The sequence below is a fragment of the Ambystoma mexicanum genome, chromosome 10, assembly GCF_040938575.1.
Source record: "Ambystoma mexicanum isolate Mex_15411 chromosome 10, UKY_AmexF1_1, whole genome shotgun sequence".
NCBI lineage: Eukaryota > Metazoa > Chordata > Amphibia > Caudata > Ambystomatidae > Ambystoma > Ambystoma mexicanum.
In genome coordinates, this window is record NC_090932.1 from 1,557,778,571 (window position 1) to 1,557,802,178 (window position 23,608).

Here is a 23,608-nt window from a genome sequence, read left to right on the forward strand (position 1 = left end):
CAATAGTGGTCCTAAAGACAGTGGCGTTGCATGCTTCCGGGTAATACCAGATCGCATGACCAGAGGAAGCACTTATTGGCCATTCCTTCTGCTCTTAACATCATGTCCAACTTCCCAACAATGGCCAGTATCTGGGTGCCTGCCTAGAAGTGACCTGCTATGTCCTTACCCAATAGTGTTCCTAAAGACAGTTGCGTTGCATGCTTCTGGGTAATCCCAGATCGTATGACCAGAGGAAGCACTCATCAGCCATTCCTTCTGCTCCTAACCTCATGTCCAACTTCCCTCTAACGGCCAGAATCTGGATACCTGCCTAGAATTGACCTGCTGTACCCTTTCCCAGTAGTGTTCCAAAAGACAGTGGCATTGCATCCTTCCGGGTAATCCCAGATCACATGACCAGAGGAAGCACTCATCAGCCATTGATTTGGCTCTTAAAATCATGTCTAACTTCCCTCCAATGGCAAGAATCTGGTTACCTGCCTAGAAGTGATCTGCTGTGCTCTTTCCCAATAATGTTCCTGAAAATGGTGGCATTGCAGGCTTCAGGGTAATCCCAGATTGCATGACCAGGGGAAGCACTCATCGCCCAGTCCTTCTGCTTCTAACTTCATGTCCAACTTCCCTTCAATGGCCAGAATCTGATTACCTACCTAGAAGTGAATTGCTATACCCTTTCCCAAAAGCGTTCCTAAAGACAGGGGTCTTGCATGCTTCCGGGTAATCGCATATCGCATGACCAGAGGAAGCACCCATCGGCCATTCCTTCTGCTCCTAACATCATGTCCTACTTCCCTCCAATGACCGGAATCTGGGTACCTACCTAGAAGTTACCTGCTGTACCCTTTCCCAATAGTGGTCCTAAAAGACAGTGGCGTTGCATACTTCTGGGTAATCCCAGATCACATGACCAGATGAAGCACTCATGGGCCATTCCTTCTGCTCCTAACATGATGGCCAACTTTCCTCCAATGGCCGGAATCCAGCTTCCTGTCTAGAAGTGACCTTCTGTGCCCTTTTCCAATAGTGTTTCTAAAGACAGTGGCGTTGCATGCTTCCAGGTAATCTCAAATCTCATAACCAGAGGAAGCACTCATCGCCCATTCCTTCTGCTCCTAACATCATGTCCAACTTCCCTCCAATGGCCAGAATCTGAGTATCTGCCTTGAAGTGACCTGCTGTACCCTTTCCCAATAGTGTTCCTAAAGACAGGGATCTTGCATGCTTGCGGGTAATCCCAGATCGCATGACCAGAGGAAGCACTCATTGGCCATTCCTTCTGCTCCTAACCTCATGTCCAACTTCCCTCCAATGGCCGGAATCTGGTTACCTGCCTAGAAGTGACCTGCTGTACCCTTTCCCAATAGTGTTGCCAGAGACTGTGATGTTGCATCCTTCTGCTCCTGACGGAATAGAGCGGTGGTTCCTACCAATGCGTGCCTCAGGAACTGCTACCTTTTCTGGTTAATAACATTGAAGGAATCCGCATGGAGATCCTGTTGATTCCTCCAGACAGAGAGTCTTTGACAGGCTCGATCCTCAGAGTGGCTTTTGCTGCCCTGTGAACTAGCCTTTTCCTAGAGGACATGGCCACCCAAGTGTTGCGCCTTCTATTTGGGGGCTGAACGCGTTCCCTTGAAACTCCCTGACATGACCCATGCAACACACTGATCAAAACCCATTTTATGCCTCATCTTCTCTTGGGAAAACCACCCTGAATGGTAGAACCTCTCAACAAAGCGAAGTCCTCCATCCCCTCAAATAATGTGTTGGCTCCTATCAGGATAGGTAAGGAAATTGACAAGCATACCGTGCCCGCTACCACCTCAGTGGTTTTCTGGTGCAGAGGCTTGTCTGAGAAGCACCTGGGACGCCCAGACCTGAGTAAGCACCAGGAAAAGAAGTGGGGTACGGTAAAAGGAGAACACGAAAATCCGGAACAAAAGCAGGCGAAATGATAAAGCAGGAGGATGGGGTGGGGGGCGGGGGATTGCAGTAATGTAACGTGAAGTGCCCTTGCGGTTGGCATGCTGGTGTCTTATAAGGGGAGGCAGATTTGAATCCTGGGGTATTGGAGCCTGGCAGGCGGACAGGGCCTGAGACCTGGGTCTGGCAGGTTCCTGGGTGCCGTCAGGCGGGAAGGGCCTGAGACTTGGTGCCGGCAGGGGGGAACGGCCTGAGTCATGGGTGCCGGCAGGCGGGAAGGGCCTGAGACCTGGGTGCCGGCAGGCAGGCAGGGCCTGAGTCCTTGGTGCCTGGCAGGTGCGAAGGGCCTGAGTCCTGGGTGCCTGGCAGGCGCACAAGGCCTGAGTCCTGGGTGCCAGCAGGTGGGAAGGGCCTGAGTCCTGGGTGCCAGCAGGCAGGCAGGGCCTGAGTCCTGGGTGCCTGGCAGGTGCAAAGGGCCTGAGTCCTGGGTGCGTGGCAGGCGGGAAGGGCCTGATTCCTGGGTGCCGACAGGCTGGAAGGGCATGAGTCCTGGGTGCCAGCAGGTGGAAAGGGCCTGAGTCCTGGGTGCCGGCAGGCAGGAAGGGCCTGAGTCCTGGGTGCCGGCAGGCGGGAAGGGCCTGAGTCCTGGGTGCCAGCAGGTTGGGAAGGGCCTGAGTCCTGGGTGCCGGCAGGCGGGAACAGCCTGAGTCCTGGGTGCCAGAGGGTGGGAAGGGCCTGAGTCCTGGGTGCCGACAGGCTGGAAGGGCCTGAGTCCTGGGTGCCAGCAGGTGGGAAGGGCCTGAGTCCTGGGTGCCGGCAGGCAGGAAGGGCCTGAGTCCTGGGTGCCGGCAGGCGGGAAGGGCCTGAGTCCTGGGTGCCAGCAGGTTGGGAAGGGCCTGAGTCCTGGGTGCCGACAGGCTGGAAGGGCCTGAGTCCTGGGTGCCAGCAGGTGGGAAGGGCCTGAGTCCTGGGTGCCGGCAGGCAGGAAGGGCCTGAGTCCTGGGTGCCGGCAGGCGGGAAGGGCCTGAGTCCTGGGTGCCAGCAGGTTGGGAAGGGCCTGAGTCCTGGGTGCCGGCAGGCGGGAACAGCCTGAGTCCTGGGTGCCAGAGGGTGGGAAGGGCCTGAGTCCTGGGTTCGGGCAGGCGGGAAGGGCCTGAGTCCTGGGTGTCGGCAGATGGGAAGGGTCAGAGTCCTGGGTGCCGGCAGGTGGGAACAGCCTGAGTCCTGGGTGCCAGAGGGTGGGAAGGGCCTGAGTCCTGGGTGCCAGCAGGCGGGAAGGGCCTGAGTCCTGGGTGTCGGCAGTTGGGAAGGGTCAGAGTCCTGGGTGCCAGCAGGCAGGAAGGGCCTGAGTCCTGGGTGCCGGCAGGTCGGGAAGGGCCTGAGTCCTGGGTGCCGGCAGGCGGGAAGGGCTTGAGTCCTGGGCGTTGGCAGGCAGTAAGGGCCTGAGTCTTGGGTGCCTGCAGGTGGGAAGGGCCTGAGTCCTGTGTGCCGGCAGGTGGGAAGGGCATGAGTCCTGGGTGCCGGCAGGTGGGAAGGGCCTGAGTCCTGGCAGGCAGGAAGGGCCTGAATCCTGGGTGCCGGCAGGCGGGAAGGGTTTGAGTCATGGGTGTCGGCTGGTGGGAAGGGCCTGAGTCCTGGTGCCGGCAGGGGGGAACGGCCTGAGTCATGGGTGCCGGCAGATGGGAAGAGCCTGAGATCTGGGTGCCGGCAGGCAGGGCCTGAGTCCTTGGTGCCTGGCAGGTGCGAGGGGCCTGAGTCCTGGGTGCCTGGCAGGCGCACAGGGCCTGAGTCCTGGGTGCCTGGCAGGTGCACAGGGCCTGAGTCCTGGGTGCCAGCAGGTGGGAAGGGCCTGAGTCCTGGGTGCCAGCAGGCGGGATGGGCCTGAGTCCTGGATGCCTGCAGGCGGGAACAGCCTGAGTCCTGGGTGCCGGCAGGTGGGAAAGGTCTGAGTCCTGGGTGCCGGCAGGCAGGCAGGGCCTGAGTCCTGGGTGCCTGGCAGGTGCGAAGGGCCTGGGTGCCTGGCAGGCGGGAAGGGCCTGAGTCCTGGGTGCCGACAGGCTGGAAGGGATTGAGCCCTGGGTGCCAGCAGGTGGGAAGGGCCTGAGTCCTGGGTGCCGGCAGGCAGGAAGGGCCTGAGTCCTGGGTGCCGGCAGGCGGGAAGGGCCTGAGTCCTGGGTGCCGGCAGGTTGGGAAGGGCCTGAGTCCTGGGTGCCGGCAGACGGGAACAGCCTGAGTCCTGGGTGCCAGAGGGTGGGAAGGGCCTGAGTCCTGGGTTCCGGCAGGCGGGAAGGGCCTGAGTCCTGGGTGCCGGCAGGCGGGAACAGCCTGAGTCCTGGGTGCCAGAGGGTGGGAAGGGCCTGAGTCCTGGGTGCCGGCAGGTCAGGAAGGGCCTGAGTCCTGGGTGCCGGCAGGCGGGAAGGGCTTGAGTCCTGGACGTTGGCAGGCAGTAAGGGCCTGAGTCTTGGGTGCCTGCAGGTGGGAAGGGCCTGAGTCCTGTGTGCCGGCAGGTGGGAAGGGCATAAGTCCTGGGTGCGGGCAGGTGGGAAGGGCCTGAGTCCTGGGTGCCGGCAAGCGGGAAGGGCCTGAGTCCTGGCAGGCAGGAAGGGCCTGAGTCCTGGGTGCCGGCAGGCAGGAAGAGCCTGATTCAAGGGTGCCAGCAGGTGGGAAGGGCCTGAGTCCTGGGTGCCGGCATGTCGGGAAGGGCCTGAGTCCTGGGTGCCGGCAGGCGGGAAGGGCTTGAGTCCTGGGTGCCGGCAGGTGGGAAGGGCCTGAGTCCTGTGTGCCGGCAGGTGGGAAGGGCATGAGTCCTGGGTGCCAGCAGGTGGGAAGGGCCTGAGTCCTGGGTGCCAGAAGGCAGGAAGGGCCTGAGTCCTGGGTGCCGGCAGGCGGGAAGGGCCTGAGTCCTGGCAGGCAGGAAGGGCCTGAGTCCTGGGTGCCGGCAGGCGGGAAGGGTTTGAGTCATGGGTGTCGGCTGGTGGGAAGGGCCTGAGTCCTGGTACCGGCAGGGGGGAACGGCCTGAGTCATGGGTGCCGGCAGACGGGAAGAGCCTGAGACCTGGGTGCCGGCAGGCAGGGCCTGAGTCCTTGGTGCCTGGCAGGTGCAAAGGGCCTGAGTCCTGGGTGCCTGGCAGGCGCACAGGGCCTGAGTCCTGGGTGCCAGCAGGTGAGAAGGGCCTGAGTCCTGGGTGCCAGCAGGCAGGATGGGCCTGAGTCCTGGATGCCTGCAGGCAGGAACAGCCTGAGTCCTGGGGGCCGGCAGGTGGGAAAGGTCTGAGTCCTGGGTGCCGGGAGGCAGGCAGGGCCTTAGCCCTGGGTGCCTGGCAGGTGCGAAGGGCCTGGGTGCCTGGCAGGCGGGAAGGGCCTGAGTCCTGGGTGCCGACAGGCTGGAAGAGCCTGAGTCCTGGGTGCCAGCAGGTGGGAAGGGCCTGAGTCCTGGGTGCCGGCAGGCAGGAAGGGCCTGAGTCCTGGGTGCCGGCAGGCGGGAAGGGCCTGATTCCTAGGTGCCGGCAGGTTGGGAAGGGCCTGAGTCCTGGGTGCCGGCAGGCGGGAACAGCCTGAGTCCTGGGTGCCAGAGGGTGGGAAGGGCCTGAGTCCTGGGTTCCAGCAGGCGGGAAGGGCCTGAGTCCTGGGTGCCGGCAGGCGGGAACAGCCTGAGTCCTGGGTGCCAGAGGGTGGGAAGGGCCTGAGTCCTGGGTGCCGGCAGGCGGGAAGGGCCTGAGTCCTGGCAGGCAGGAAGGGCCTGAGTCCTGGGTGCCAGCAGGCAGGAAGGGTTTGAGTCATGGGTGTCGGCTGGTGGGAAGGGCCTGAGTCCTGGGTACCGGCAGGCAGGAAGAGCCTGATTCAAGGGTGTCAGCAGGTGGGAAGGGCCTGAGTCCTGGGTGCCGGCAGGTGGGAAGGGCCTGAGTCCTGGCAGGTGGGAAGGGCCTGAGTCTTGGGTGCAGGCAGGCAGGAAGGGCCTGAGTCCTGGGTGCTAGCAGGCGGGAAGGGCATGAGTCCTGGGTGCCGGCAGGTGGGAAGGGCCTGTGTCCTGGGTGCCGGCAGGCGGGATGGGCCTGTGTCCTGGGTGCCAGTTTGTGGAGCTGCCATTCATGAATGCGCTTCATCGGGGCGGGGGGGGACCCACATCAGTCAAGTCGACATCAGGCTACAGGGCAGGAGAGTCTCTGGTGGGCGGGAGCATGTGTTAAAGCTGGAGATAGTAGCAGTGGGATTGGCCTCTGGGAGGTTAATCTGGTGTTTGTGGCGCAGAGATGGGCTGTGGGTAATATGGGTTAGTTGCTAGACATGAGTCGGTTAGTAGCGAGTTGGGATTAGTGAGTACTCCAGTTACAGCAGTTTGAATGGTAAAGTGAACTGTTGGAGTTCCGGTCTGTTGTTGGTCTGCAGGCGTGGCAATTGCGTCGTGCTCTTGTCTGTTGGTATAATTATGGATGACCGACTGTTGCGCAAGTGGCATGCTCTAGGCCAGGGGTCTGCAAGCTGTGGCTCTACAGAGGATTTAGACGACACGCCCCATGATACCGTACTATCGATGATGTTGTTTGGGGCTGCTGGGAGTTGTAGGGCAAAACATCTGGAGAGTCAAGGGTTGTACTTCGTTAGGTGGCTCTTTAGGGATGACTGCATGCGCATTGCCTGTGTGACCTGGCACAGAGGTGGGCTGACCTGTATGGACGTTGGGAGAGTCTTTCACCAGGCCGGATCCTCAGAAAGTCCAGCGTGGCCATCGCTGAGTCAATCACTCCATGTGAGTGACTCTATCCCAGCCCTACTGACCTAACAGTGTCACAGGCTTGTCAGGTGTTCTCCGAGTTGTCAGTACATCAGTTTGCTGGGGTGAGCTGCACGTTGGGGGTCTTCCACTGTCAGTGCATGGCCTGGCCAGTTCTTGAGTGTAGTAGCTGCTCCTGGTCCATGTGGTAAGAATGGACGAGGATGGCAAATCTCTGGGCCGGTGTTGGGTAGAAAGTGGGCACGGTTTTGCCAGTTGTGGCTTTTGTTTCCTCGCCCGCCAGCACCACTTTGCCCACTTGCGGAGGAGGCACCGCCCGCCTCCCTGTCTCGGGGTAGTGGGAGGGCAGGTGAAAGGCAGGCATTTCACTGGGAGAGGCGGGCGGGGCTGCACCCCCCTCGGCTTCACCTCACCTTTTAAGCAAGACCTCGCATGTCGCCCGTGGCGGGGAGAGGAAAGAGAAACCCGAACAGGCTACAGGTTTCCGTAAGGCCGGGAAGGAGTTTCAGGCAGCTGGGCCGGGAAGTTTATGATTAACCGCCGACTCTGCCCCATCTCACCTGAGCCAGGAGATATAAGGGGGCGAGGCATTTGGCTCTCCTCCCCGGAGCAGACGGCAGCACCAGAAGCTCTCGCCATGGCCACCGACGACATCCCCATCAATAACCCGGCCGACATCTCCGTCATCGTCATCTACTTTGTGGTGGTCTTGGCGGTGGGGATATGGGTGAGTGGCCCCCCTACCCCTCTCCCCCCACCCCCCATACATTCCCGGCGCTTCGCGACTACTAACTGTGACTGCCAGGCTGGGAGGACGGCAGAAGAGAGAGGGGTCCCAGCACTCTCCCTGCCTCTCTCAGTGTTCACTCACTGCACTGCACCTGTAAGCCCTGCAGTGCCCATGCCAGCACTGTCCCTGCCTCTCTCAGTGTTCACTCTCTGCACTGCACCTGTAAGCCCTGCAGTGCCCACGCCAGCCCTGTCCCTGCCTCTCTCAGTGTTCACTCTCTGGACTGCACCTGTAAGCCCTGTAGTGCCCATGCCAGCCCTGTCCCTGCCTCTCTCAGTGTTCACTCTCTGCACTGCACGTGTAAGCCCTGCAGTGCCAATGCCAGCCCTGCCCCAGTCCCTGTCAGTGTTCACTCTCTGCACTGCACGTGTACGCCCTGTAGTGCCCATGCCAGCCCTGTCCCTGCCCCTCTCAGTGTTCACTCTCTGCACTGCACCTGTAAGCCCTGCAGTGCCCATGCCAGCCCTGTCCCTGCCTCTCTCAGTGTTCACTCTCTGCACTGCACCTGGAAGCCCTGCAGTGCCCATGCCAGCCCTGTCCCTGCCTCTCTCAGTGTTCACTCTCTGCACTGCACGTGGAAGCCCTGCAGTGCCCATACCAGCCCTGTCCCTGTCTCTCTCAGTGTTCACTCTCTGCACTGCACTTGTAAGCCCTGCAATGCCCATGCCAGCCCTGTCCCTGCCTCTCTCAGTGTTCACTTTCTGCACTGCACCTGGAAGCCCTGCAGTGCCCATGCCAGCCCTGACCCTGCCTCTCTCAGTGTTCACTCTCTGCACTGCACCTGTAAGCCCTGCAGTGCCCATGCCAGCCCTGTCCCTGCCTCTCTCAGTGTTCACTCTCTGCACTGCACCTGGAAGCCCTGAAGTGCCCATGCCAGCCCTGTCTCTGCCTCTCTCAGTGTTCACTCTCTGCACTGCACCTGTAAGCCCTGCAGTGCCCATGCCAGCCCTGTCCCTGCCTCTCTCAGTGTTCACTCTCTGCACTGCACGTGTACGCCCTGCAGTGCCCATACCAGCCCTGCCCCGGTCCCTGTCAGTGTTCACTCTCTGCACTGCACTTGTGAGTCCTGCAGTGCCCATGCCAGCCCTGTTTCTGCCTCTCTCAGTGTTCACTCTCTGCACTGCACGTGTACGCCCTGCAGTGCCCATACCAGCCCTGCCCCGGTCCCTGTCAGTGTTCACTCTCTGCACTGCACGTGTAAGCCCTGCAGTGCCCATACCAGTCCTGCCCCTGTCAGTGTTCACTCTCTGCATTGCACCTGTAAGCCCTACTGTGCCCATGCCAGCCCTGTCCCGGCCTCTCTCAGTGTTCACTCTCTGCACTACACCTGGAAGCACTGCAGTGCCCATGCCAGCCCTGTCCCTGCCTCTCTGTGTTCACTCTCTGCACCTGTAAGCCCTGCAGTGCCCATGCCAGCCCTGTCCCTGCCTCTCTCAGTGTTCACTCTCTGCACTGCACCTGGAAGCCCTGCAGTGACGATGCCAGCCCTGTCCCTGCCTCTCTCAGTGTTCACTCTCTGCACTGCACCTGTAAGCCCTGCAGTGCCCATGCCAGCCCTGTCCCTGCCTCTCTCAGTGTTCACTCTCTGCACTGCACGTGTACGCCCTGCAGTGCCCATACCAGCCCTGCCCCGGTCCCTGTCAGTGTTCACTCTCTGCACTGCACGTGTGAGTCCTGCAGTGCCCATGCCAGCCCTGTCCCTGCCTCTCTCAGTGTTCACTCTCTGCACTGCACGTGTACGTCCTGCAGTGCCCATACCAGCCCTGCCCCGGTCCCTGTCAGTGTTCACTCTCTGCACTGCACGTGTAAGCCCTGCAGTGCCCATACCAGCCCTGCCCCTGTCAGTGTTCACACTCTGCACTGCACCTGTAAGCCCTGCAGTGCCCATGCCAGCCCTGTACCTGCCTCTCTCAGTGTTCACTCTCTGCACTGCACGTGTAAGCCCTGCAGTGCCCATGCCAGCCCTGTACCTGCCTCTCTCAGTGTTCACTCTCTGCACTGCACGTGTACACCCTGCAGTGCCCATAGCAGCCCTGCCCCGGTCCCTGTCAGTGTTCACTCTCTGCACTGCACTTGTGAGTCCTGCAGTGCCCATGCCAGCCCTGCCCCTGCCTCTCTCAGTGTTCACTCTCTGCACTGCACGTGTACGCCCTGCAGTGCCCATACCAGCCCTGCCCCAGTCCCTGGCAATGTTCACTCTCTGCACTGCACGTGTAAGCCCTGCAGTGCCCATACCAGCCCTGCCCCTGTCAGTGTTCACTCTCTGCACTGCACCTGTAAGCCCTGCAGTGCCCATGCCTGCCCTGTACCTGCCTCTCTCAGTGTTCACTCTCTGCACTGCACGTGTAAGCCCTGCAGTGCCCATGCCAGCCCTGTACCTGCCTCTCTCAGTGTTCACTCTCTGCACTGCACGTGTATGCCCTGCAGTGCCCATACCAGCCCTGCCCCGGTCCCTGTCAGTGTTCACTCTCTGCACTGCACTTGTGAGTCCTGCAGTGCCCATGCCAGCCCTGTCCCTGCCTCTCTCAGTGTTCACTCTCTGCACTGCACGTGTACGCCCTGCAGTGCCCATACCAGCCCTGCCCCGGTCCCTGTCAGTGTTCACTCTCTGCACTGCACGTGTAAGCCCTGCAGTGCCCATACCAGCCCTGCCCCTGTCAGTGTTCACTCTCTGCATTGCACCTGTAAGCCCTGCAGTGCCCATGCCAGCCCTGTCCCTGCCTCTCTCAGTGTTCACTCTCTGCACTGCACATGTAAGCCCTGCAGTGTCCATGCCAGCCCTGTCCCTGCCTCTCTCAGTGTTCACTCTCTGCACTGCACGTGTAAGCCCTGCAGTGCCCATGCCAGCCCTGTACCTGCCTCTCTCAGTGTTCACTCTCTGCACTGCAGGTGTACGCCCTGCAGTGCCCATACCAGCCCTGCCCCGGTCCCTGTCAGTGTTCACTCTCTGCACTGCACGTGTAAGCCCTGCAGTGCCCACGCCAGCCCTGTCCGTGCCTCTCTCAGTGTTCACTCTCTGCACTGCACCTGTAAGCCCTGTAGTGCCCATGCCAGCCCTGTCCCTGCCTCTCTCAGTGTTCACTCTCTGCACTGCACGTGTAAGCCCTACAGTGCCCATGCCAGCCCTGCCCCAGTCCCTGTCAGTGTTCACTCTCTGCACTGCACCTGTAAGCCCTGCAGTGCCCATGCCAGCCCTGTCCCTGCCTCTCTCGGTGTTCACTCTCTGCACTGCACCTGGAAGCCCTGCAGTGCCCATGCCAGCCCTGTCCCTGCCTCTCTCAGTGTTCACTCTCTGCACTGCACGTGGAAGCCCTGCAGTTCCCATACCAGCCCTGTCCCTGCCTCTCTCAGTGTTCACTCTCTGCACTGCACGTGTAAGCCCTGCAGTGCCCATGCCAGCCCTGTACCTGCCTCTCTCAGTGTTCACTCTCTGCACTGCAGGTGTACGCCCTGCAGTGCCCATACCAGCCCTGCCCCGGTCCCTGTCAGTGTTCACTCTCTGCACTGCATGTGTACGCCCTGTAGTGCCCATGCCAGCCCTGTCCCTGCCCCTCTCAGTGTTCACTCTCTGCACTGCACCTGTAAGCCCTGCAGTGCCCATGCCAGCCCTGTCCCTGCCTCTCTCGGTGTTCACTCTCTGCACTGCACCTGGAAGCCCTGCAGTGCCCATGCCAGCCCTGTCCCTGCCTCTCTCAGTGTTCACTCTCTGCACTGCACGTGGAAGCCCTGCAGTTCCCATACCAGCCCTGTCCCTGCCTCTCTCAATGTTCACTCTCTGCACTGCACCTGTAAGCCCTGCAGTGCCCATGCCAGCCCTGTCCCTGCCTCTCTCGGTGTTCACTCTCTGCACTGCACCTGGAAGCCCTGCAGTGCCCATGCCAGCCCTGTCCCTGCCTCTCTCAGTGTTCACTCTCTGCACTGCACCTGGAAGCCCTGCAGTGCCCATGCCAGCCCTGACCCTGCCTCTCTCAGTGTTCACTCTCTGCACTGCACCTGTAAGCCCTGCAGTGCCCATGCCAGCCCTGTCCCTGCCTCTCTCAGTGTTCACTCTCTGCACTGCACCTGGAAGCCCTGAAGTGCCCATGCCAGCCCTGTCCCTGCCTCTCTCAGTGTTCACTCTCTGCACTGCACCTGTAAGCCCTGCAGTGCCCATGCCAGCCCTGTCCCTGCCTCTCTCAGTGTTCACTCTCTGCACTGCACGTGTACGCCCTGCAGTGCCCATACCAGCCCTGCCCCGGTCCCTGTCAGTGTTCACTCTCTGCACTGCACTTGTGAGTCCTGCAGTGCCCATGCCAGCCCTGTTTCTGCCTCTCTCAGTGTTCACTGTCTGCACTGCACGTGTACGCCCTGCAGTGCCCATACCAGCCCTGCCCCGGTCCCTGTCAGTGTTCACTCTCTGCACTGCACGTGTAAGCCCTGCAGTGCCCATACCAGCCCTGCCCCTGTCAGTGTTCACTCTCTGCACTGCACCTGTAAGCCCTACAGTGCCCATGCCAGCCCTGTCCCGGCCTCTCTCAATGTTCACTCTCTGCACTACACCTGAAAGCACTGCAGTGCCCATGCCAGCCCTGTCCCTGCCTCTCTCAGTGTTCACTTTCTGCACTGCACCTGGAAGCCCTGCAGTGCCCATGCCAGCCATGTCCCTGCCTCTCTCAGTGTTCACTCTCTGCACTGCACCTGTAAGCCCTGCAGTGCCCATGCCAGCCCTGTCCCTGCCTCTCTCGGTGTTCACTCTCTGCACTGCACCTGGAAGCCCTGCAGTGCCCATGCCAGCCCTGTCCCTGCCTCTTTCAGTGTTCACTCTCTGCACTGCACGTGGAAGCCCTGCAGTGCCCATACCAGCCCTGTCCCTGCCTCTCTCAATGTTCACTCTCTGCACTGCACTTGTAAGCCCTGCAATGCCCATGCCAGCCCTGTCCCTGCCTCTCTCAGTGTTCACTTTCTGCACTGCACCTGGAAGCCCTGCAGTGCCCATGCCAGCCCTGACCCTGCCTCTCTCAGTGTTCACTCTCTGCACTGCACCTGTAAGCCCTGCAGTGCCCATGCCAGCCCTGTCCCTGCCTCTCTCAGTGTTCACTCTCTGCACTGCACCTGTAAGCCCTGCAGTGCCCATGCCAGCCCTGTCCCTGCCTCTCTCAGTGTTCACTCTCTGCACTGCACGTGTACGCCCTGCAGTGCCCATACCAGTCCTGCCCCGGTCCCTGTCAGTGTTCACTCTCTGCACTGCACTTGTGAGTCCTGCAGTGCCCATTCCAGCCCTGTTTCTGCCTCTCTCAGTGTTCACTCTCTGCACTGCACCTGTAAGCCCTACAGTGCCCATGCCAGCCCTGTCCCGGCCTCTCTCAGTGTTCACTCTCTGCACTACACCTGGAAGCACTGCAGTGCCCATGCCAGCCCTGTCCCTGCCTCTCTCAGTGTTCACTTTCTGCACTGCACCTGGAAGCCCTGCAGTGCCCATGCCAGCCCTGTCCCTGCCTCTCTCAGTGTTCACTCTCTGCACTGCACCTGTAAGCCCTGCAGTGCCCATGCCAGCCCTGTCCCTGCCTCTCTCAGTGTTCACTCTCTGCACTGCACCTGGAAGCCCTGCAGTGCCGATGCCAGCCCTGTCCCTGCCTCTCTCAGTGTTAACTCTCTGCACTGCACCTGTAAGCCCTGCAGTGCCCATGCCAGCCCTGTCCCTGCCTCTCTCACTGTTCACTCTCTGCACTGCACGTGTACGCCCTGCAGTGCCCATACCAGCCCTGCCCCGGTCCCTGTCAGTGTTCACTCTCTGCACTGCACGTGTACGCCCTGTAGTGCCCATGCCAGCCCTGTCCCTGCCCCTCTCAGTGTTCACTCTCTGCACTGCACCTGTAAGCCCTGCAGTGCCCATGCCAGCCCTGTCCCTGCCTCTCTCGGTGTTCACTCTCTGCACTGCACCTGGAAGCCCTGCAGTGCCCATGCCAGCCCTGTCCCTGCCTCTCTCAGTGTTCACTCTCTGCACTGCACGTGGAAGCCCTGCAGTTCCCATACCAGCCCTGTCCCTGCCTCTCTCAATGTTCACTCTCTGCACTGCACCTGTAAGCCCTGCAGTGCCCATGCCAGCCCTGTCCCTGCCTCTCTCGGTGTTCACTCTCTGCACTGCACCTGGAAGCCCTGCAGTGCCCATGCCAGCCCTGTCCCTGCCTCTCTCAGTGTTCACTCTCTGCACTGCACCTGGAAGCCCTGCAGTGCCCATGCCAGCCCTGACCCTGCCTCTCTCAGTGTTCACTCTCTGCACTGCACCTGTAAGCCCTGCAGTGCCCATGCCAGCCCTGTCCCTGCCTCTCTCAGTGTTCACTCTCTGCACTGCACCTGGAAGCCCTGAAGTGCCCATGCCAGCCCTGTCCCTGCCTCTCTCAGTGTTCACTCTCTGCACTGCACCTGTAAGCCCTGCAGTGCCCATGCCAGCCCTGTCCCTGCCTCTCTCAGTGTTCACTCTCTGCACTGCACGTGTACGCCCTGCAGTGCCCATACCAGCCCTGCCCCGGTCCCTGTCAGTGTTCACTCTCTGCACTGCACTTGTGAGTCCTGCAGTGCCCATGCCAGCCCTGTTTCTGCCTCTCTCAGTGTTCACTCTCTGCACTGCACGTGTACGCCCTGCAGTGCCCATACCAGCCCTGCCCCGGTCCCTGTCAGTGTTCACTCTCTGCACTGCACGTGTAAGCCCTGCAGTGCCCATACCAGCCCTGCCCCTGTCAGTGTTCACTCTCTGCACTGCACCTGTAAGCCCTACAGTGCCCATGCCAGCCCTGTCCCGGCCTCTCTCAGTGTTCACTCTCTGCACTACACCTGAAAGCACTGCAGTGCCCATGCCAGCCCTGTCCCTGCCTCTCTCAGTGTTCACTTTCTGCACTGCACCTGGAAGCCCTGCAGTGCCCATGCCAGCCATGTCCCTGCCTCTCTCAGTGTTCACTCTCTGCACTGCACCTGTAAGCCCTGCAGTGCCCATGCCAGCCCTGTCCCTGCCTCTCTCGGTGTTCACTCTCTGCACTGCACCTGGAAGCCCTGCAGTGCCCATGCCAGCCCTGTCCCTGCCTCTTTCAGTGTTCACTCTCTGCACTGCACGTGGAAGCCCTGCAGTGCCCATACCAGCCCTGTCCCTGCCTCTCTCAATGTTCACTCTCTGCACTGCACTTGTAAGCCCTGCAATGCCCATGCCAGCCCTGTCCCTGCCTCTCTCAGTGTTCACTTTCTGCACTGCACCTGGAAGCCCTGCAGTGCCCATGCCAGCCCTGACCCTGCCTCTCTCAGTGTTCACTCTCTGCACTGCACCTGTAAGCCCTGCAGTGCCCATGCCAGCCCTGTCCCTGCCTCTCTCAGTGTTCACTCTCTGCACTGCACCTGGAAGCCCTGAAGTGCCCATGCCAGCCCTGTCCCTGCCTCTCTCAGTGTTCACTCTCTGCACTGCACCTGTAAGCCCTGCAGTGCCCATGCCAGCCCTGTCCCTGCCTCTCTCAGTGTTCACTCTCTGCACTGCACCTGTAAGCCCTGCAGTGCCCATGCCAGCCCTGTCCCTGCCTCTCTCAGTGTTCACTCTCTGCACTGCACGTGTACGCCCTGCAGTGCCCATACCAGCCCTGCCCCGGTCCCTGTCAGTGTTCACTCTCTGCACTGCACTTGTGAGTCCTGCAGTGCCCATGCCAGCCCTGTTTCTGCCTCTCTCAGTGTTCACTCTCTGCACTGCACCTGTAAGCCCTACAGTGCCCATGCCAGCCCTGTCCCGGCCTCTCTCAGTGTTCACTCTCTGCACTACACCTGGAAGCACTGCAGTGCCCATGCCAGCCCTGTCCCTGCCTCTCTCAGTGTTCACTTTCTGCACTGCACCTGGAAGCCCTGCAGTGCCCATGCCAGCCCTGTCCCTGCCTCTCTCAGTGTTCACTCTCTGCACTGCACCTGTAAGCCCTGCAGTGCCCATGCCAGCCCTGTCCCTGCCTCTCTCAGTGTTCACTCTCTGCACTGCACCTGGAAGCCCTGCAGTGCCAATGCCAGCCCTGTCCCTGCCTCTCTCAGTGTTAACTCTCTGCACTGCACCTGTAAGCCCTGCAGTGCCCATGCCAGCCCTGTCCCTGCCTATCTCACTGTTCACTCTCTGCACTGCACGTGTACGCCCTGCAGTGCCCATACCAGCCCTGCCCCGGTCCCTGTCAGTGTTCACTCTCTGCACTGCACTTGTGAGTCCTGCAGTGCCCATGCCAGCCCTGTCCCTGCCTCTCTCAGTGTTCACTCTCTGCACTGCACGTGTACGTCCTGCAGTGCCCATACCAGCCCTGCCCCGGTCCCTGTCAGTGTTCACTCTCTGCACTGCACGTGTAAGCCCTGCAGTGGCCATACCAGCCCTGCCCCTGTCAGTGTTCACTCTCTGCACTGCACCTGTAAGCCCTGCAGTGCCCATGCCAGCCCTGTACCTGCCTCTCTCAGTGTTCACTCTCTGCACTGCACGTGTACACCCTGCAGTGCCCATAGCAGCCCTGCCCCGGTCCCTGTCAGTGTTCACTCTCTGCACTGCACTTGTGAGTCCTGCAGTGCCCATGCCAGCCCTGTCCCTGCCTCTCTCAGTGTTCACTCTCTGCACTGCATGTGTACGCCCTGCAGTGCCCATACCAGCCCTGCCCCAGTCCCTGGCAGTGTTCACTCTCTGCACTGCACGTGTAAGCCCTGCAGTGCCCATACCAGCCCTGCCCCTGTCAGTGTTCACTCTCTGCACTGCACCTGTAAGTCCTGCAGTGCCCATGCCTGCCCTGTACCTGCCTCTCTCAGTGTTCACTCTCTGCACTGCACGTGTAAGCCCTGCAGTGCCCATGCCAGCCCTGTACCTGCCTCTCTCAGTGTTCACTCTCTGCACTGCACGTGTACGCCCTGCAGTGCCCATACCAGCCCTGTCCCGGTCCCTGTCAGTGTTCACTCTCTGCACTGCACTTGTGAGTCCTGCAGTGCCCATGCCAGCCCTGTCCCTGCCTCTCTCAGTGTTCACTCTCTGCACTGCACGTGTACGCCCTGCAGTGCCCATACCAGCCCTGCCCTGGTCCCTGTCAGTGTTCACTCTCTGCACTGCACGTGTAAGCCCTGCAGTGCCCATACCAGCCCTGCCCCTGTCAGTGTTCACTCTCTGCACTGCACCTGTAAGCCCTGCAGTGCCCATGCCAGCCCTGTCCCTGCCTCTCTCAGTGTTCACTCTCTGCACTGCACGTGTAAGCCCTGCAGTGCCCATGCCAGCCCTGTCCCTGCCTCTCTCAGTGTTCACTTTCTGCACTGCACGTGTAAGCCCTGCAGTGCCCATGCCAGCCCTGTACCTGCCTCTCTCAGTGTTCACTCTCTGCACTGCAGGTGTACGCCCTGCAGTGCCAATACCAGCCCTGCCCCGGTCCCTGTCAGTGTTCACTCTCTGCACTGCACGTGTAAGCCCTGCAGTGCCCATACCAGCCCTGCCCCCTGTCAGTGTTCACTCTCTGCACTGCACCTGTAAGCCCTGCAGTGCCCATGCCAGCACTGTCCCTGCCTCTCTCAGTGTTCACTCTCTGCACTGCACCTGTAAGCCCTGCAGTGCCCACACCAGCCCTGTCCCTGCCTCTCTCAGTGTTCACTCTCTGCACTGCACCTGTAAGCCCTGTAGTGCCCATGCCAGCCCTGTCCCTGCCTCTCTCAGTGTTCACTCTCTGCACTGCACGTGTAAGCCCTGCAGTGCCCATGCCAGCCCTGCCCCAGTCCCTGTCAGTGTTCACTCTCTGCACTGCACCTGTAAGCCCTGCAGTGCCCATGCCAGCCCTGTCCCTGCCCCTCTCAGTGTTCACTCTCTGCACTGCACCTGTAAGCCCTGCAGTGCCCATGCCAGCCCTGTCCCTGCCTCTCTCAGTGTTCACTCTCTGCACTGCACCTGGAAGCCCTGCAGTGCCCATGCCAGCCCTGTCCCTGCCTCTCTCAGTGTTCACTCTCTGCACTGCACGTGGAAGCCCTGCAGTGCCCATACCAGCCCTGTCCCTGCCTCTCTCAATGTTCACTCTCTGCACTGCACTTGTAAGCCCTGCAATGCCCATGCCAGCCCTGTCCCTGCCTCTCTCAGTGTTCACTTTCTGCACTGCACCTGGAAGCCCTGCAGTGCCCATGCCAGCCCTGACCCTGCCTCTCTCAGTGTTCACTCTCTGCACTGCACCTGTAAGCCCTGCAGTGCCCATGCCAGCCCTGTCCCTGCCTCTCTCAGTGTTCACTCTCTGCACTGCACCTGGAAGCCCTGAAGTGCCCATGCCAGCCCTGTCCCTGCCTCTCTCAGTGTTCACTCTCTGCACTGCACCTGTAAGCCCTGCAGTGCCCATGCCAGCCCTGTCCCTGCCTCTCTCAGTGTTCACTCTCTGCACTGCACGTGTACGCCCTGCAGTGCCCATACCAGCCCTGCCCCGGTCCCTGTCAGTGTTCACTCTCTGCACTGCACTTGTGAGTCCTGCAGTGCCCATACCAGACCTGCCCCTGTCAGTGTTCACTCTCTGCACTGCACCTGTAAGCCCTACAGTGCCCATGCCAGCCCTGTCCCGGCCTCTCTCAGTGTTCACTCGCTGCACTACACCTGGACGCACTGCAGTGCCCATGCCAGCCCTGTCCCTGCCTCTCTCAGTGTTCACTTTCTGCGCTGCACCTGGAAGCCCTGCAGTGCCCATGCCAGCCCTGTCCCTGCCTCTCTCAGTGTTCACTCTCTGCACTGCACCTGTAAGCCCTGCAGTGCCCATACCAGCCCTGCCCCTGTCAGTGTTCACTCTCTGCACTGCACCTGTAAGCCCTACAGTGCCCATGCCAGCCCTGTCCCGGCCTCTCTCAGTGTTCACTCGCTGCACTACACCTGGAAGCACTGCAGTGCCCATGCCAGCCCTGTCCCTGCCTCTCTCAGTGTTCACTTTCTGCACTGCACCTGGAAGCCCTGCAGTGCCCATGCCAGCCCTGTCCCTGCCTCTCTCAGTGTTCACTCTCTGCACTGCACCTGTAAGCCCTGCAGTGCCCATGCCAGCCCTGTCACTGCCTCTCTCAGTGTTCACTCTCTGCACTGCACCTGGAAGCCCTGCAGTGCCGATGCCAGCCCTGTCCCTGCCTCTCTCAGTGTTCACTCTCTGCACTGCACCTGTAAGCCCTGCAGTGCCCATGCCAGCCCTGTCCCTGCCTCTCTCAGTGTTCACTCTCTGCACTGCACGTGTACGCCCTGCAGTGCCCATACCAGCCCTGCACCGGTCCCTGTCAGTGTTCACTCTCTGCACTGCACCTGTAAGCCCTGCAGTGCCCATGCCAGCCCTGTACCTGCCGCTCTCAGTGTTCACTCTCTGCACTGCACCTGTAAGCCCTGCAGTGCCCATGCCAGCCCTGTCCCTGCCTCTCTCAGTGTTCACTCTCTGCACTGCACGTGTAAGCCCTGCAGTGCCCATGCCAGCCCTGTCCCTGCCTCTCTCAGTGTTCACTCTCTGCACTGCACGTGTAAGCCCTGCAGTGCCCATGCCAGCCCTGTACCTGCCTCTCTCAGTGTTCACTCTCTGCACTGCAGGTGTACGCCCTGCAGTGCCCATACCAGCCCTGCCCCGGTCCCTGTCAGTGTTCACTCTCTGCACTGCACCTGTAAGCCCTGCAGTGCCCATGCCAGCCCTGTCCCTGCCTCTCTCAGTGTTCACTCTCTGCACTGCACGTGTAAGCCCTGCAGTGCCCATGCCAGCCCTGTACCTGCCTCTCTCAGTGTTCACTCTCTGCACTGCACGTGTAAGCCCTGCAGTGCCCATACCAGCCCTGCCCCCTGTCAGTGTTCACTCTCTGCGCTGCACCTGTAAGCCCTGCAGTGCCCATGCCAGCCCTGTCCCTGCCTCTCTCAGTGTTCACTCTTTGCACTGCACGTGTAAGCCCTGCAGTGCCCATGCCAGCCCTGTCCCTGCCTCTCTCAGTGTTCACTCTCTGCATTGCACGTGTACGCCCTGCAGTGCCCATACCAGCCCTGCCCCGGTCCCTGTCAGTGTTCACTCTCTGCACTGCACTCGTGAGTCCTGCAGTGCCCATGCCATCCCTGTCCCTGCCTCTCTCAGTGTTCACTCTTTGCACTGCACGTGTAAGCCCTGCAGTGCCCATGCCAGCCCTGTCCCTGCCTCTCTCAGTGTTCACTCTCTGCATTGCACGTGTACGCCCTGCAGTGCCCATACCAGCCCTGCCCCGGTCCCTGTCAGTGTTCACTCTCTGCACTGCACTTGTGAGCCCTGCATTGCCCATTCCAGCACTGTCCCTGCCCCTCTCTGTCTGCACCTGTGAGCCTCACAGTGCCCATGCCAATGCTGCCCTGTCTCCCTCAATGTTCACTATGTTCACTGCACCTGTGAGCACTGTAGTGCTCATGCCAATACTGCCCCTGTCTCTCTCAGTGTTCACTCTCTGCACTGCACCTATGAGCCCTGCAGTGCCCATGCCAATATTGTCGATGTCTCTCTCAGTGATAACTGTCTGCGCTGCACCTGTAAGCCCAGCAGTCCACTGCCAGCCCTGTCCCTGTATCCCTCAGTGTTCAATCTCTGCACTGTACCTGTGACCGACACAGTGCACATGCCAATACTGCTCCTGTCTCTCTCAGTGTTCACTCTGCACTGCACCTGTGAGCCCTGCATTGCCCATGCCAATACTGTCCCTGTCTCTCTCAGTGTTCACTATCTTTACTGTACCTGTGAGCCTTGCAGTGCCCATGCCAATACTGTCCCTGCCTCTCTCAGTGTACACTCTCTGCACTGCACCTGTGAGCCCTGCATGGCCCATGGTAATACTGCCCCTGCCTCTCTCGGTGTTCACTGTCTGCACTGCACCTGTAAGTCCCACAGTGCCCATGTCAGCACTGTACCTGCCTCTCTCAAAGAAACTGTATTTTAATATTTCTGATAAGCCTCATCTTGATCATTGTGAGTCCATGTTAGTTAAGTTAAAAATGAATCCTGTAACCACACTTAGCATTCTGCTATTATAAAGGCCATCCGAAGTGACGCCCCTGTTTGAGGAACAATGTGTGGCCCTTCTTGGCTGTGTATCCAACCCACATTCACCTTGACTGCTTTTAGGTGATTTTAATATATGGGCAAACAACGCTTTGGATCGTGAGGCAGTGAGTGTCCTTACTTCACACGCTAGCTTCTCTTGGCTTTAAACAACACTCTACAGCAGCAACATATACTGGTGGAAACATTCTAGACTGGATCGTGACTACAAATAAGGAGACTGCATCCGTTACACCACAGACCTGTCCTTGGCCAGATCTCTACCTCCTTGGCTTTGAGATTCGTCTCTCCTCTGCTATTATAAAATTCCCTTTGCCCACTAAAGAAATTGTCCTTATTAGGAAATCAAGAGGGATTACTCAAGAGGATTTTGCCTGAGCTGTTTCTCCATTTTTACCTTCCTTGGACACTGACGTGTCCCTTGACAACTTCACGTCATCCCTTAGGAAGGCCCTCAATCAGACGTCATCCCTTAGGAAGGCCCTCAATCAGACGTATGAGTGGTTAGCACCATTCAGACAATCAATCCAAAGAAGCCAACCTCGTTTAATCTGTGGTTCTCTCCAGAGGTGCTCTCTGCTAGGGCAGCTAAAAGGGAAGCTGCATGCCTTTGGCCAACTACCCAACCAATGCATCTCTTGACGCCTATCAGGCTTCTGTGAAGACCTTCAAAAATATCCTCTTGAAGGCCAAGGAAGCTAAGCTTAATGCTAGGATTGAGGCAGCTAAATCCAAGCCCAGGGAACTGTTTCTAGTTCTACAAGAGCTTAAGGGTAGCCCAGTAGATCATCTTCCAGAGGTAGATAATATACAGTGACTGTGATTATATATCTCGAGCTGTGTATTCAGCATTTAATCTTCAATGACAGAACTTCATCTGTTTAGCTGTGCCTATAAATGGGATAGTTCTCAGTAAGTAATCACGTAGTGAAACACTTGTGTACGAGCGCGATATAAATAAAATATCATATCATTGCATTGTCTTTCACTAATATTGGGTGTAAACCAGGAGTTACTTACTTGGAGTGTATGCAGCGCCAGTGAAATCGCTGTAAGGTAGGCGTGTTGTTGTGAAAAATGGTTGCTACACCAACGTCACGTTCAGTCAGAGATTCCTGTTAGAGAATGCAGGATGTAGGTCAAAGGATCGAAACAAAGGGTCGAATGACAAAAGGGTTGAGTCAATTCGACCGAAAAAAAGGATAACATTTTTTTTTTTTAGTTTTTTTTTGGGGGGGAGGGTCCCCACTCCCAAACCCCCGTTTTTGGGGTAAAAACACCCTTTTAAAGGTACACTAGAGCAAAATAAAATATATATATTTACATTTTTTTTTCGATCCTTTGGTTTTCGGTCGAATGCACTCGACCCTTTTGCATTCGACCCTTTTGCTTTCGACCCTTTAACTGGACACCGAGAATGCATATGCGGGGAAAGTTAACCTGTAACTCAATATGTTTGTGTGTATTCAAGCAGTTAGCTAGTTTCCGATTATTTTGTTAGATTTACGGTTTAGATGTGCCAGTCTTTGGGTTGGAGCATAATGCTTCCAGATTCCCTCGTACGAGCGCGAGTTTGACTTGTTACTTGGACATTGATTTGAGTGGTTGCTAGGCAACGTTACGTGTTATGATGCATGTGCGTACTACATGACGTAGGCCGCGCCATAGGAGGTGGTGGAAATGTAAGTTGCGTTGCACCCTGGCTTCTCCGCCATACACATGGATGAAACCATGGCGCGGCGTGAATGAAAATCATACAAACTTTATGCAAGTCTTTTATGTCTTTCGTTCACGTTCAAGGGCGCCAGTGCAAGGGCGGCAGCCTAATTTTAAAATTGAACAGTACATGCAGAAACGCACAAATCCAGGACACCTGAGCAGTGGAGAAAACGGCCACATTTGAGATTCAAAGATTCAACAGTACATGCAGAAACTTGGGACAGAGAAAATGGCTAAATTTGAGACTCAACAGTACACAGTAGAACACCCGACATTGAGATACCTGAGCAGTGGAAGAAACACCTACATTTGAGATTCAACCGTACATGCAGAAACGCCCAAACTTGGGACACCGAAGCAGTGGGAGAAAACCCCTACATTTGAGACTCCACAGTGCACGTTAGGAGCACCCGACATTACGATACCTGAGCAGTGGAAGAAACACCTAAATTTGAGATTCTACAGTACATGTAGAAACGCCCAAACTTGGGACACATGAGCAGTGGGAGAAAACGCTTAACAAGAAGAGATTTACAGTACAACCTGAGAAGCCTCGCATGCTAACCTTGGTCCTCTCCCAGTTGAATGGTTGAAAATTCCCTTTTCACTACTCTGACCCCCCTGAGATGTGTCCTGCATGCTGTGGCATGACTCACCAAATAACTCTGCAGATTTCACTAAATCATCCCAACCCTCATTCAACTGCACTGGCTCCTGCATCATCTTCAAATCTGCTGCATCATCTGCAAGGCTGTCGCCCTAAAGTCCCCAAGCTCCCTCGCTGAGAAACGCAGCATCTCCAGAGGCCCACAATCCACCAGAAGTAAGGACATGTGTAGACTTGAACTCCGCCAGTGAAGGAAGGAAAAAGAAACAGAAGACAGTCCGTCTCTGTCCTTAGCAGACTCGCCCTCTCCCCTTTACAGTTCAGAAAGGAGCTCAAGATCCTCTGCTTCAAGGAATGGCACCTCCTTAACACTGAGGTCTACACAGTCGTAACTCCCCACGCCGCCTGAGACTGGATGATCTGTGTCCTCCCATCGGTGCTGGTAGATCCCTTGCTGCCAGATTGCCACCATCTTCCTCCCCCGTTATTAGCTCCCTGCTGCCTTGTCTATCTGCTTCCCTTGACGTGTTCTGTTGATTTCCCAAAGTTAGGTCTGCACTCAATAAATAATACCCTAATATTAATACTAATCTGAGGGCTAGGCAACCCCCAATTAGAAAAGGTTGGGATGGGTTGATTGATATTGGCTGATAGGGTATGATAAACTACTTGTGAATTTGCAAGGGGAGAGCGATGGTGTGTGCGCAGAGCCGAAGAAACGCAAAAAATGGGAGAACATGGACACAAATGCACAACAAACACAATGGTGAGGATTCCCTAACATCTTGTGTATTGGAAATTGTGCCAGCGTCTATTCCCTTTTT

At 58.5% G+C, this 23,608-nt stretch overlaps 1 protein-coding gene across 1 annotated transcript in view; it reads left to right on the forward strand.

The window, feature by feature from the left end:
• The first annotated feature begins 7,127 nt into the window (after positions 1-7,127).
• The window catches only part of SLC5A1 (solute carrier family 5 member 1), a 281,641-nt gene continuing 265,160 nt past the window's right edge, over positions 7,128-23,608 (forward strand). Inside the window, exon 1 of the mRNA XM_069619846.1 lies at positions 7,128-7,385. Coding sequence (XP_069475947.1) covers positions 7,188-7,385 — 198 coding nt within the window. The 5' untranslated portion in view covers positions 7,128-7,187. The remainder of the gene's footprint in view (positions 7,386-23,608) is intronic.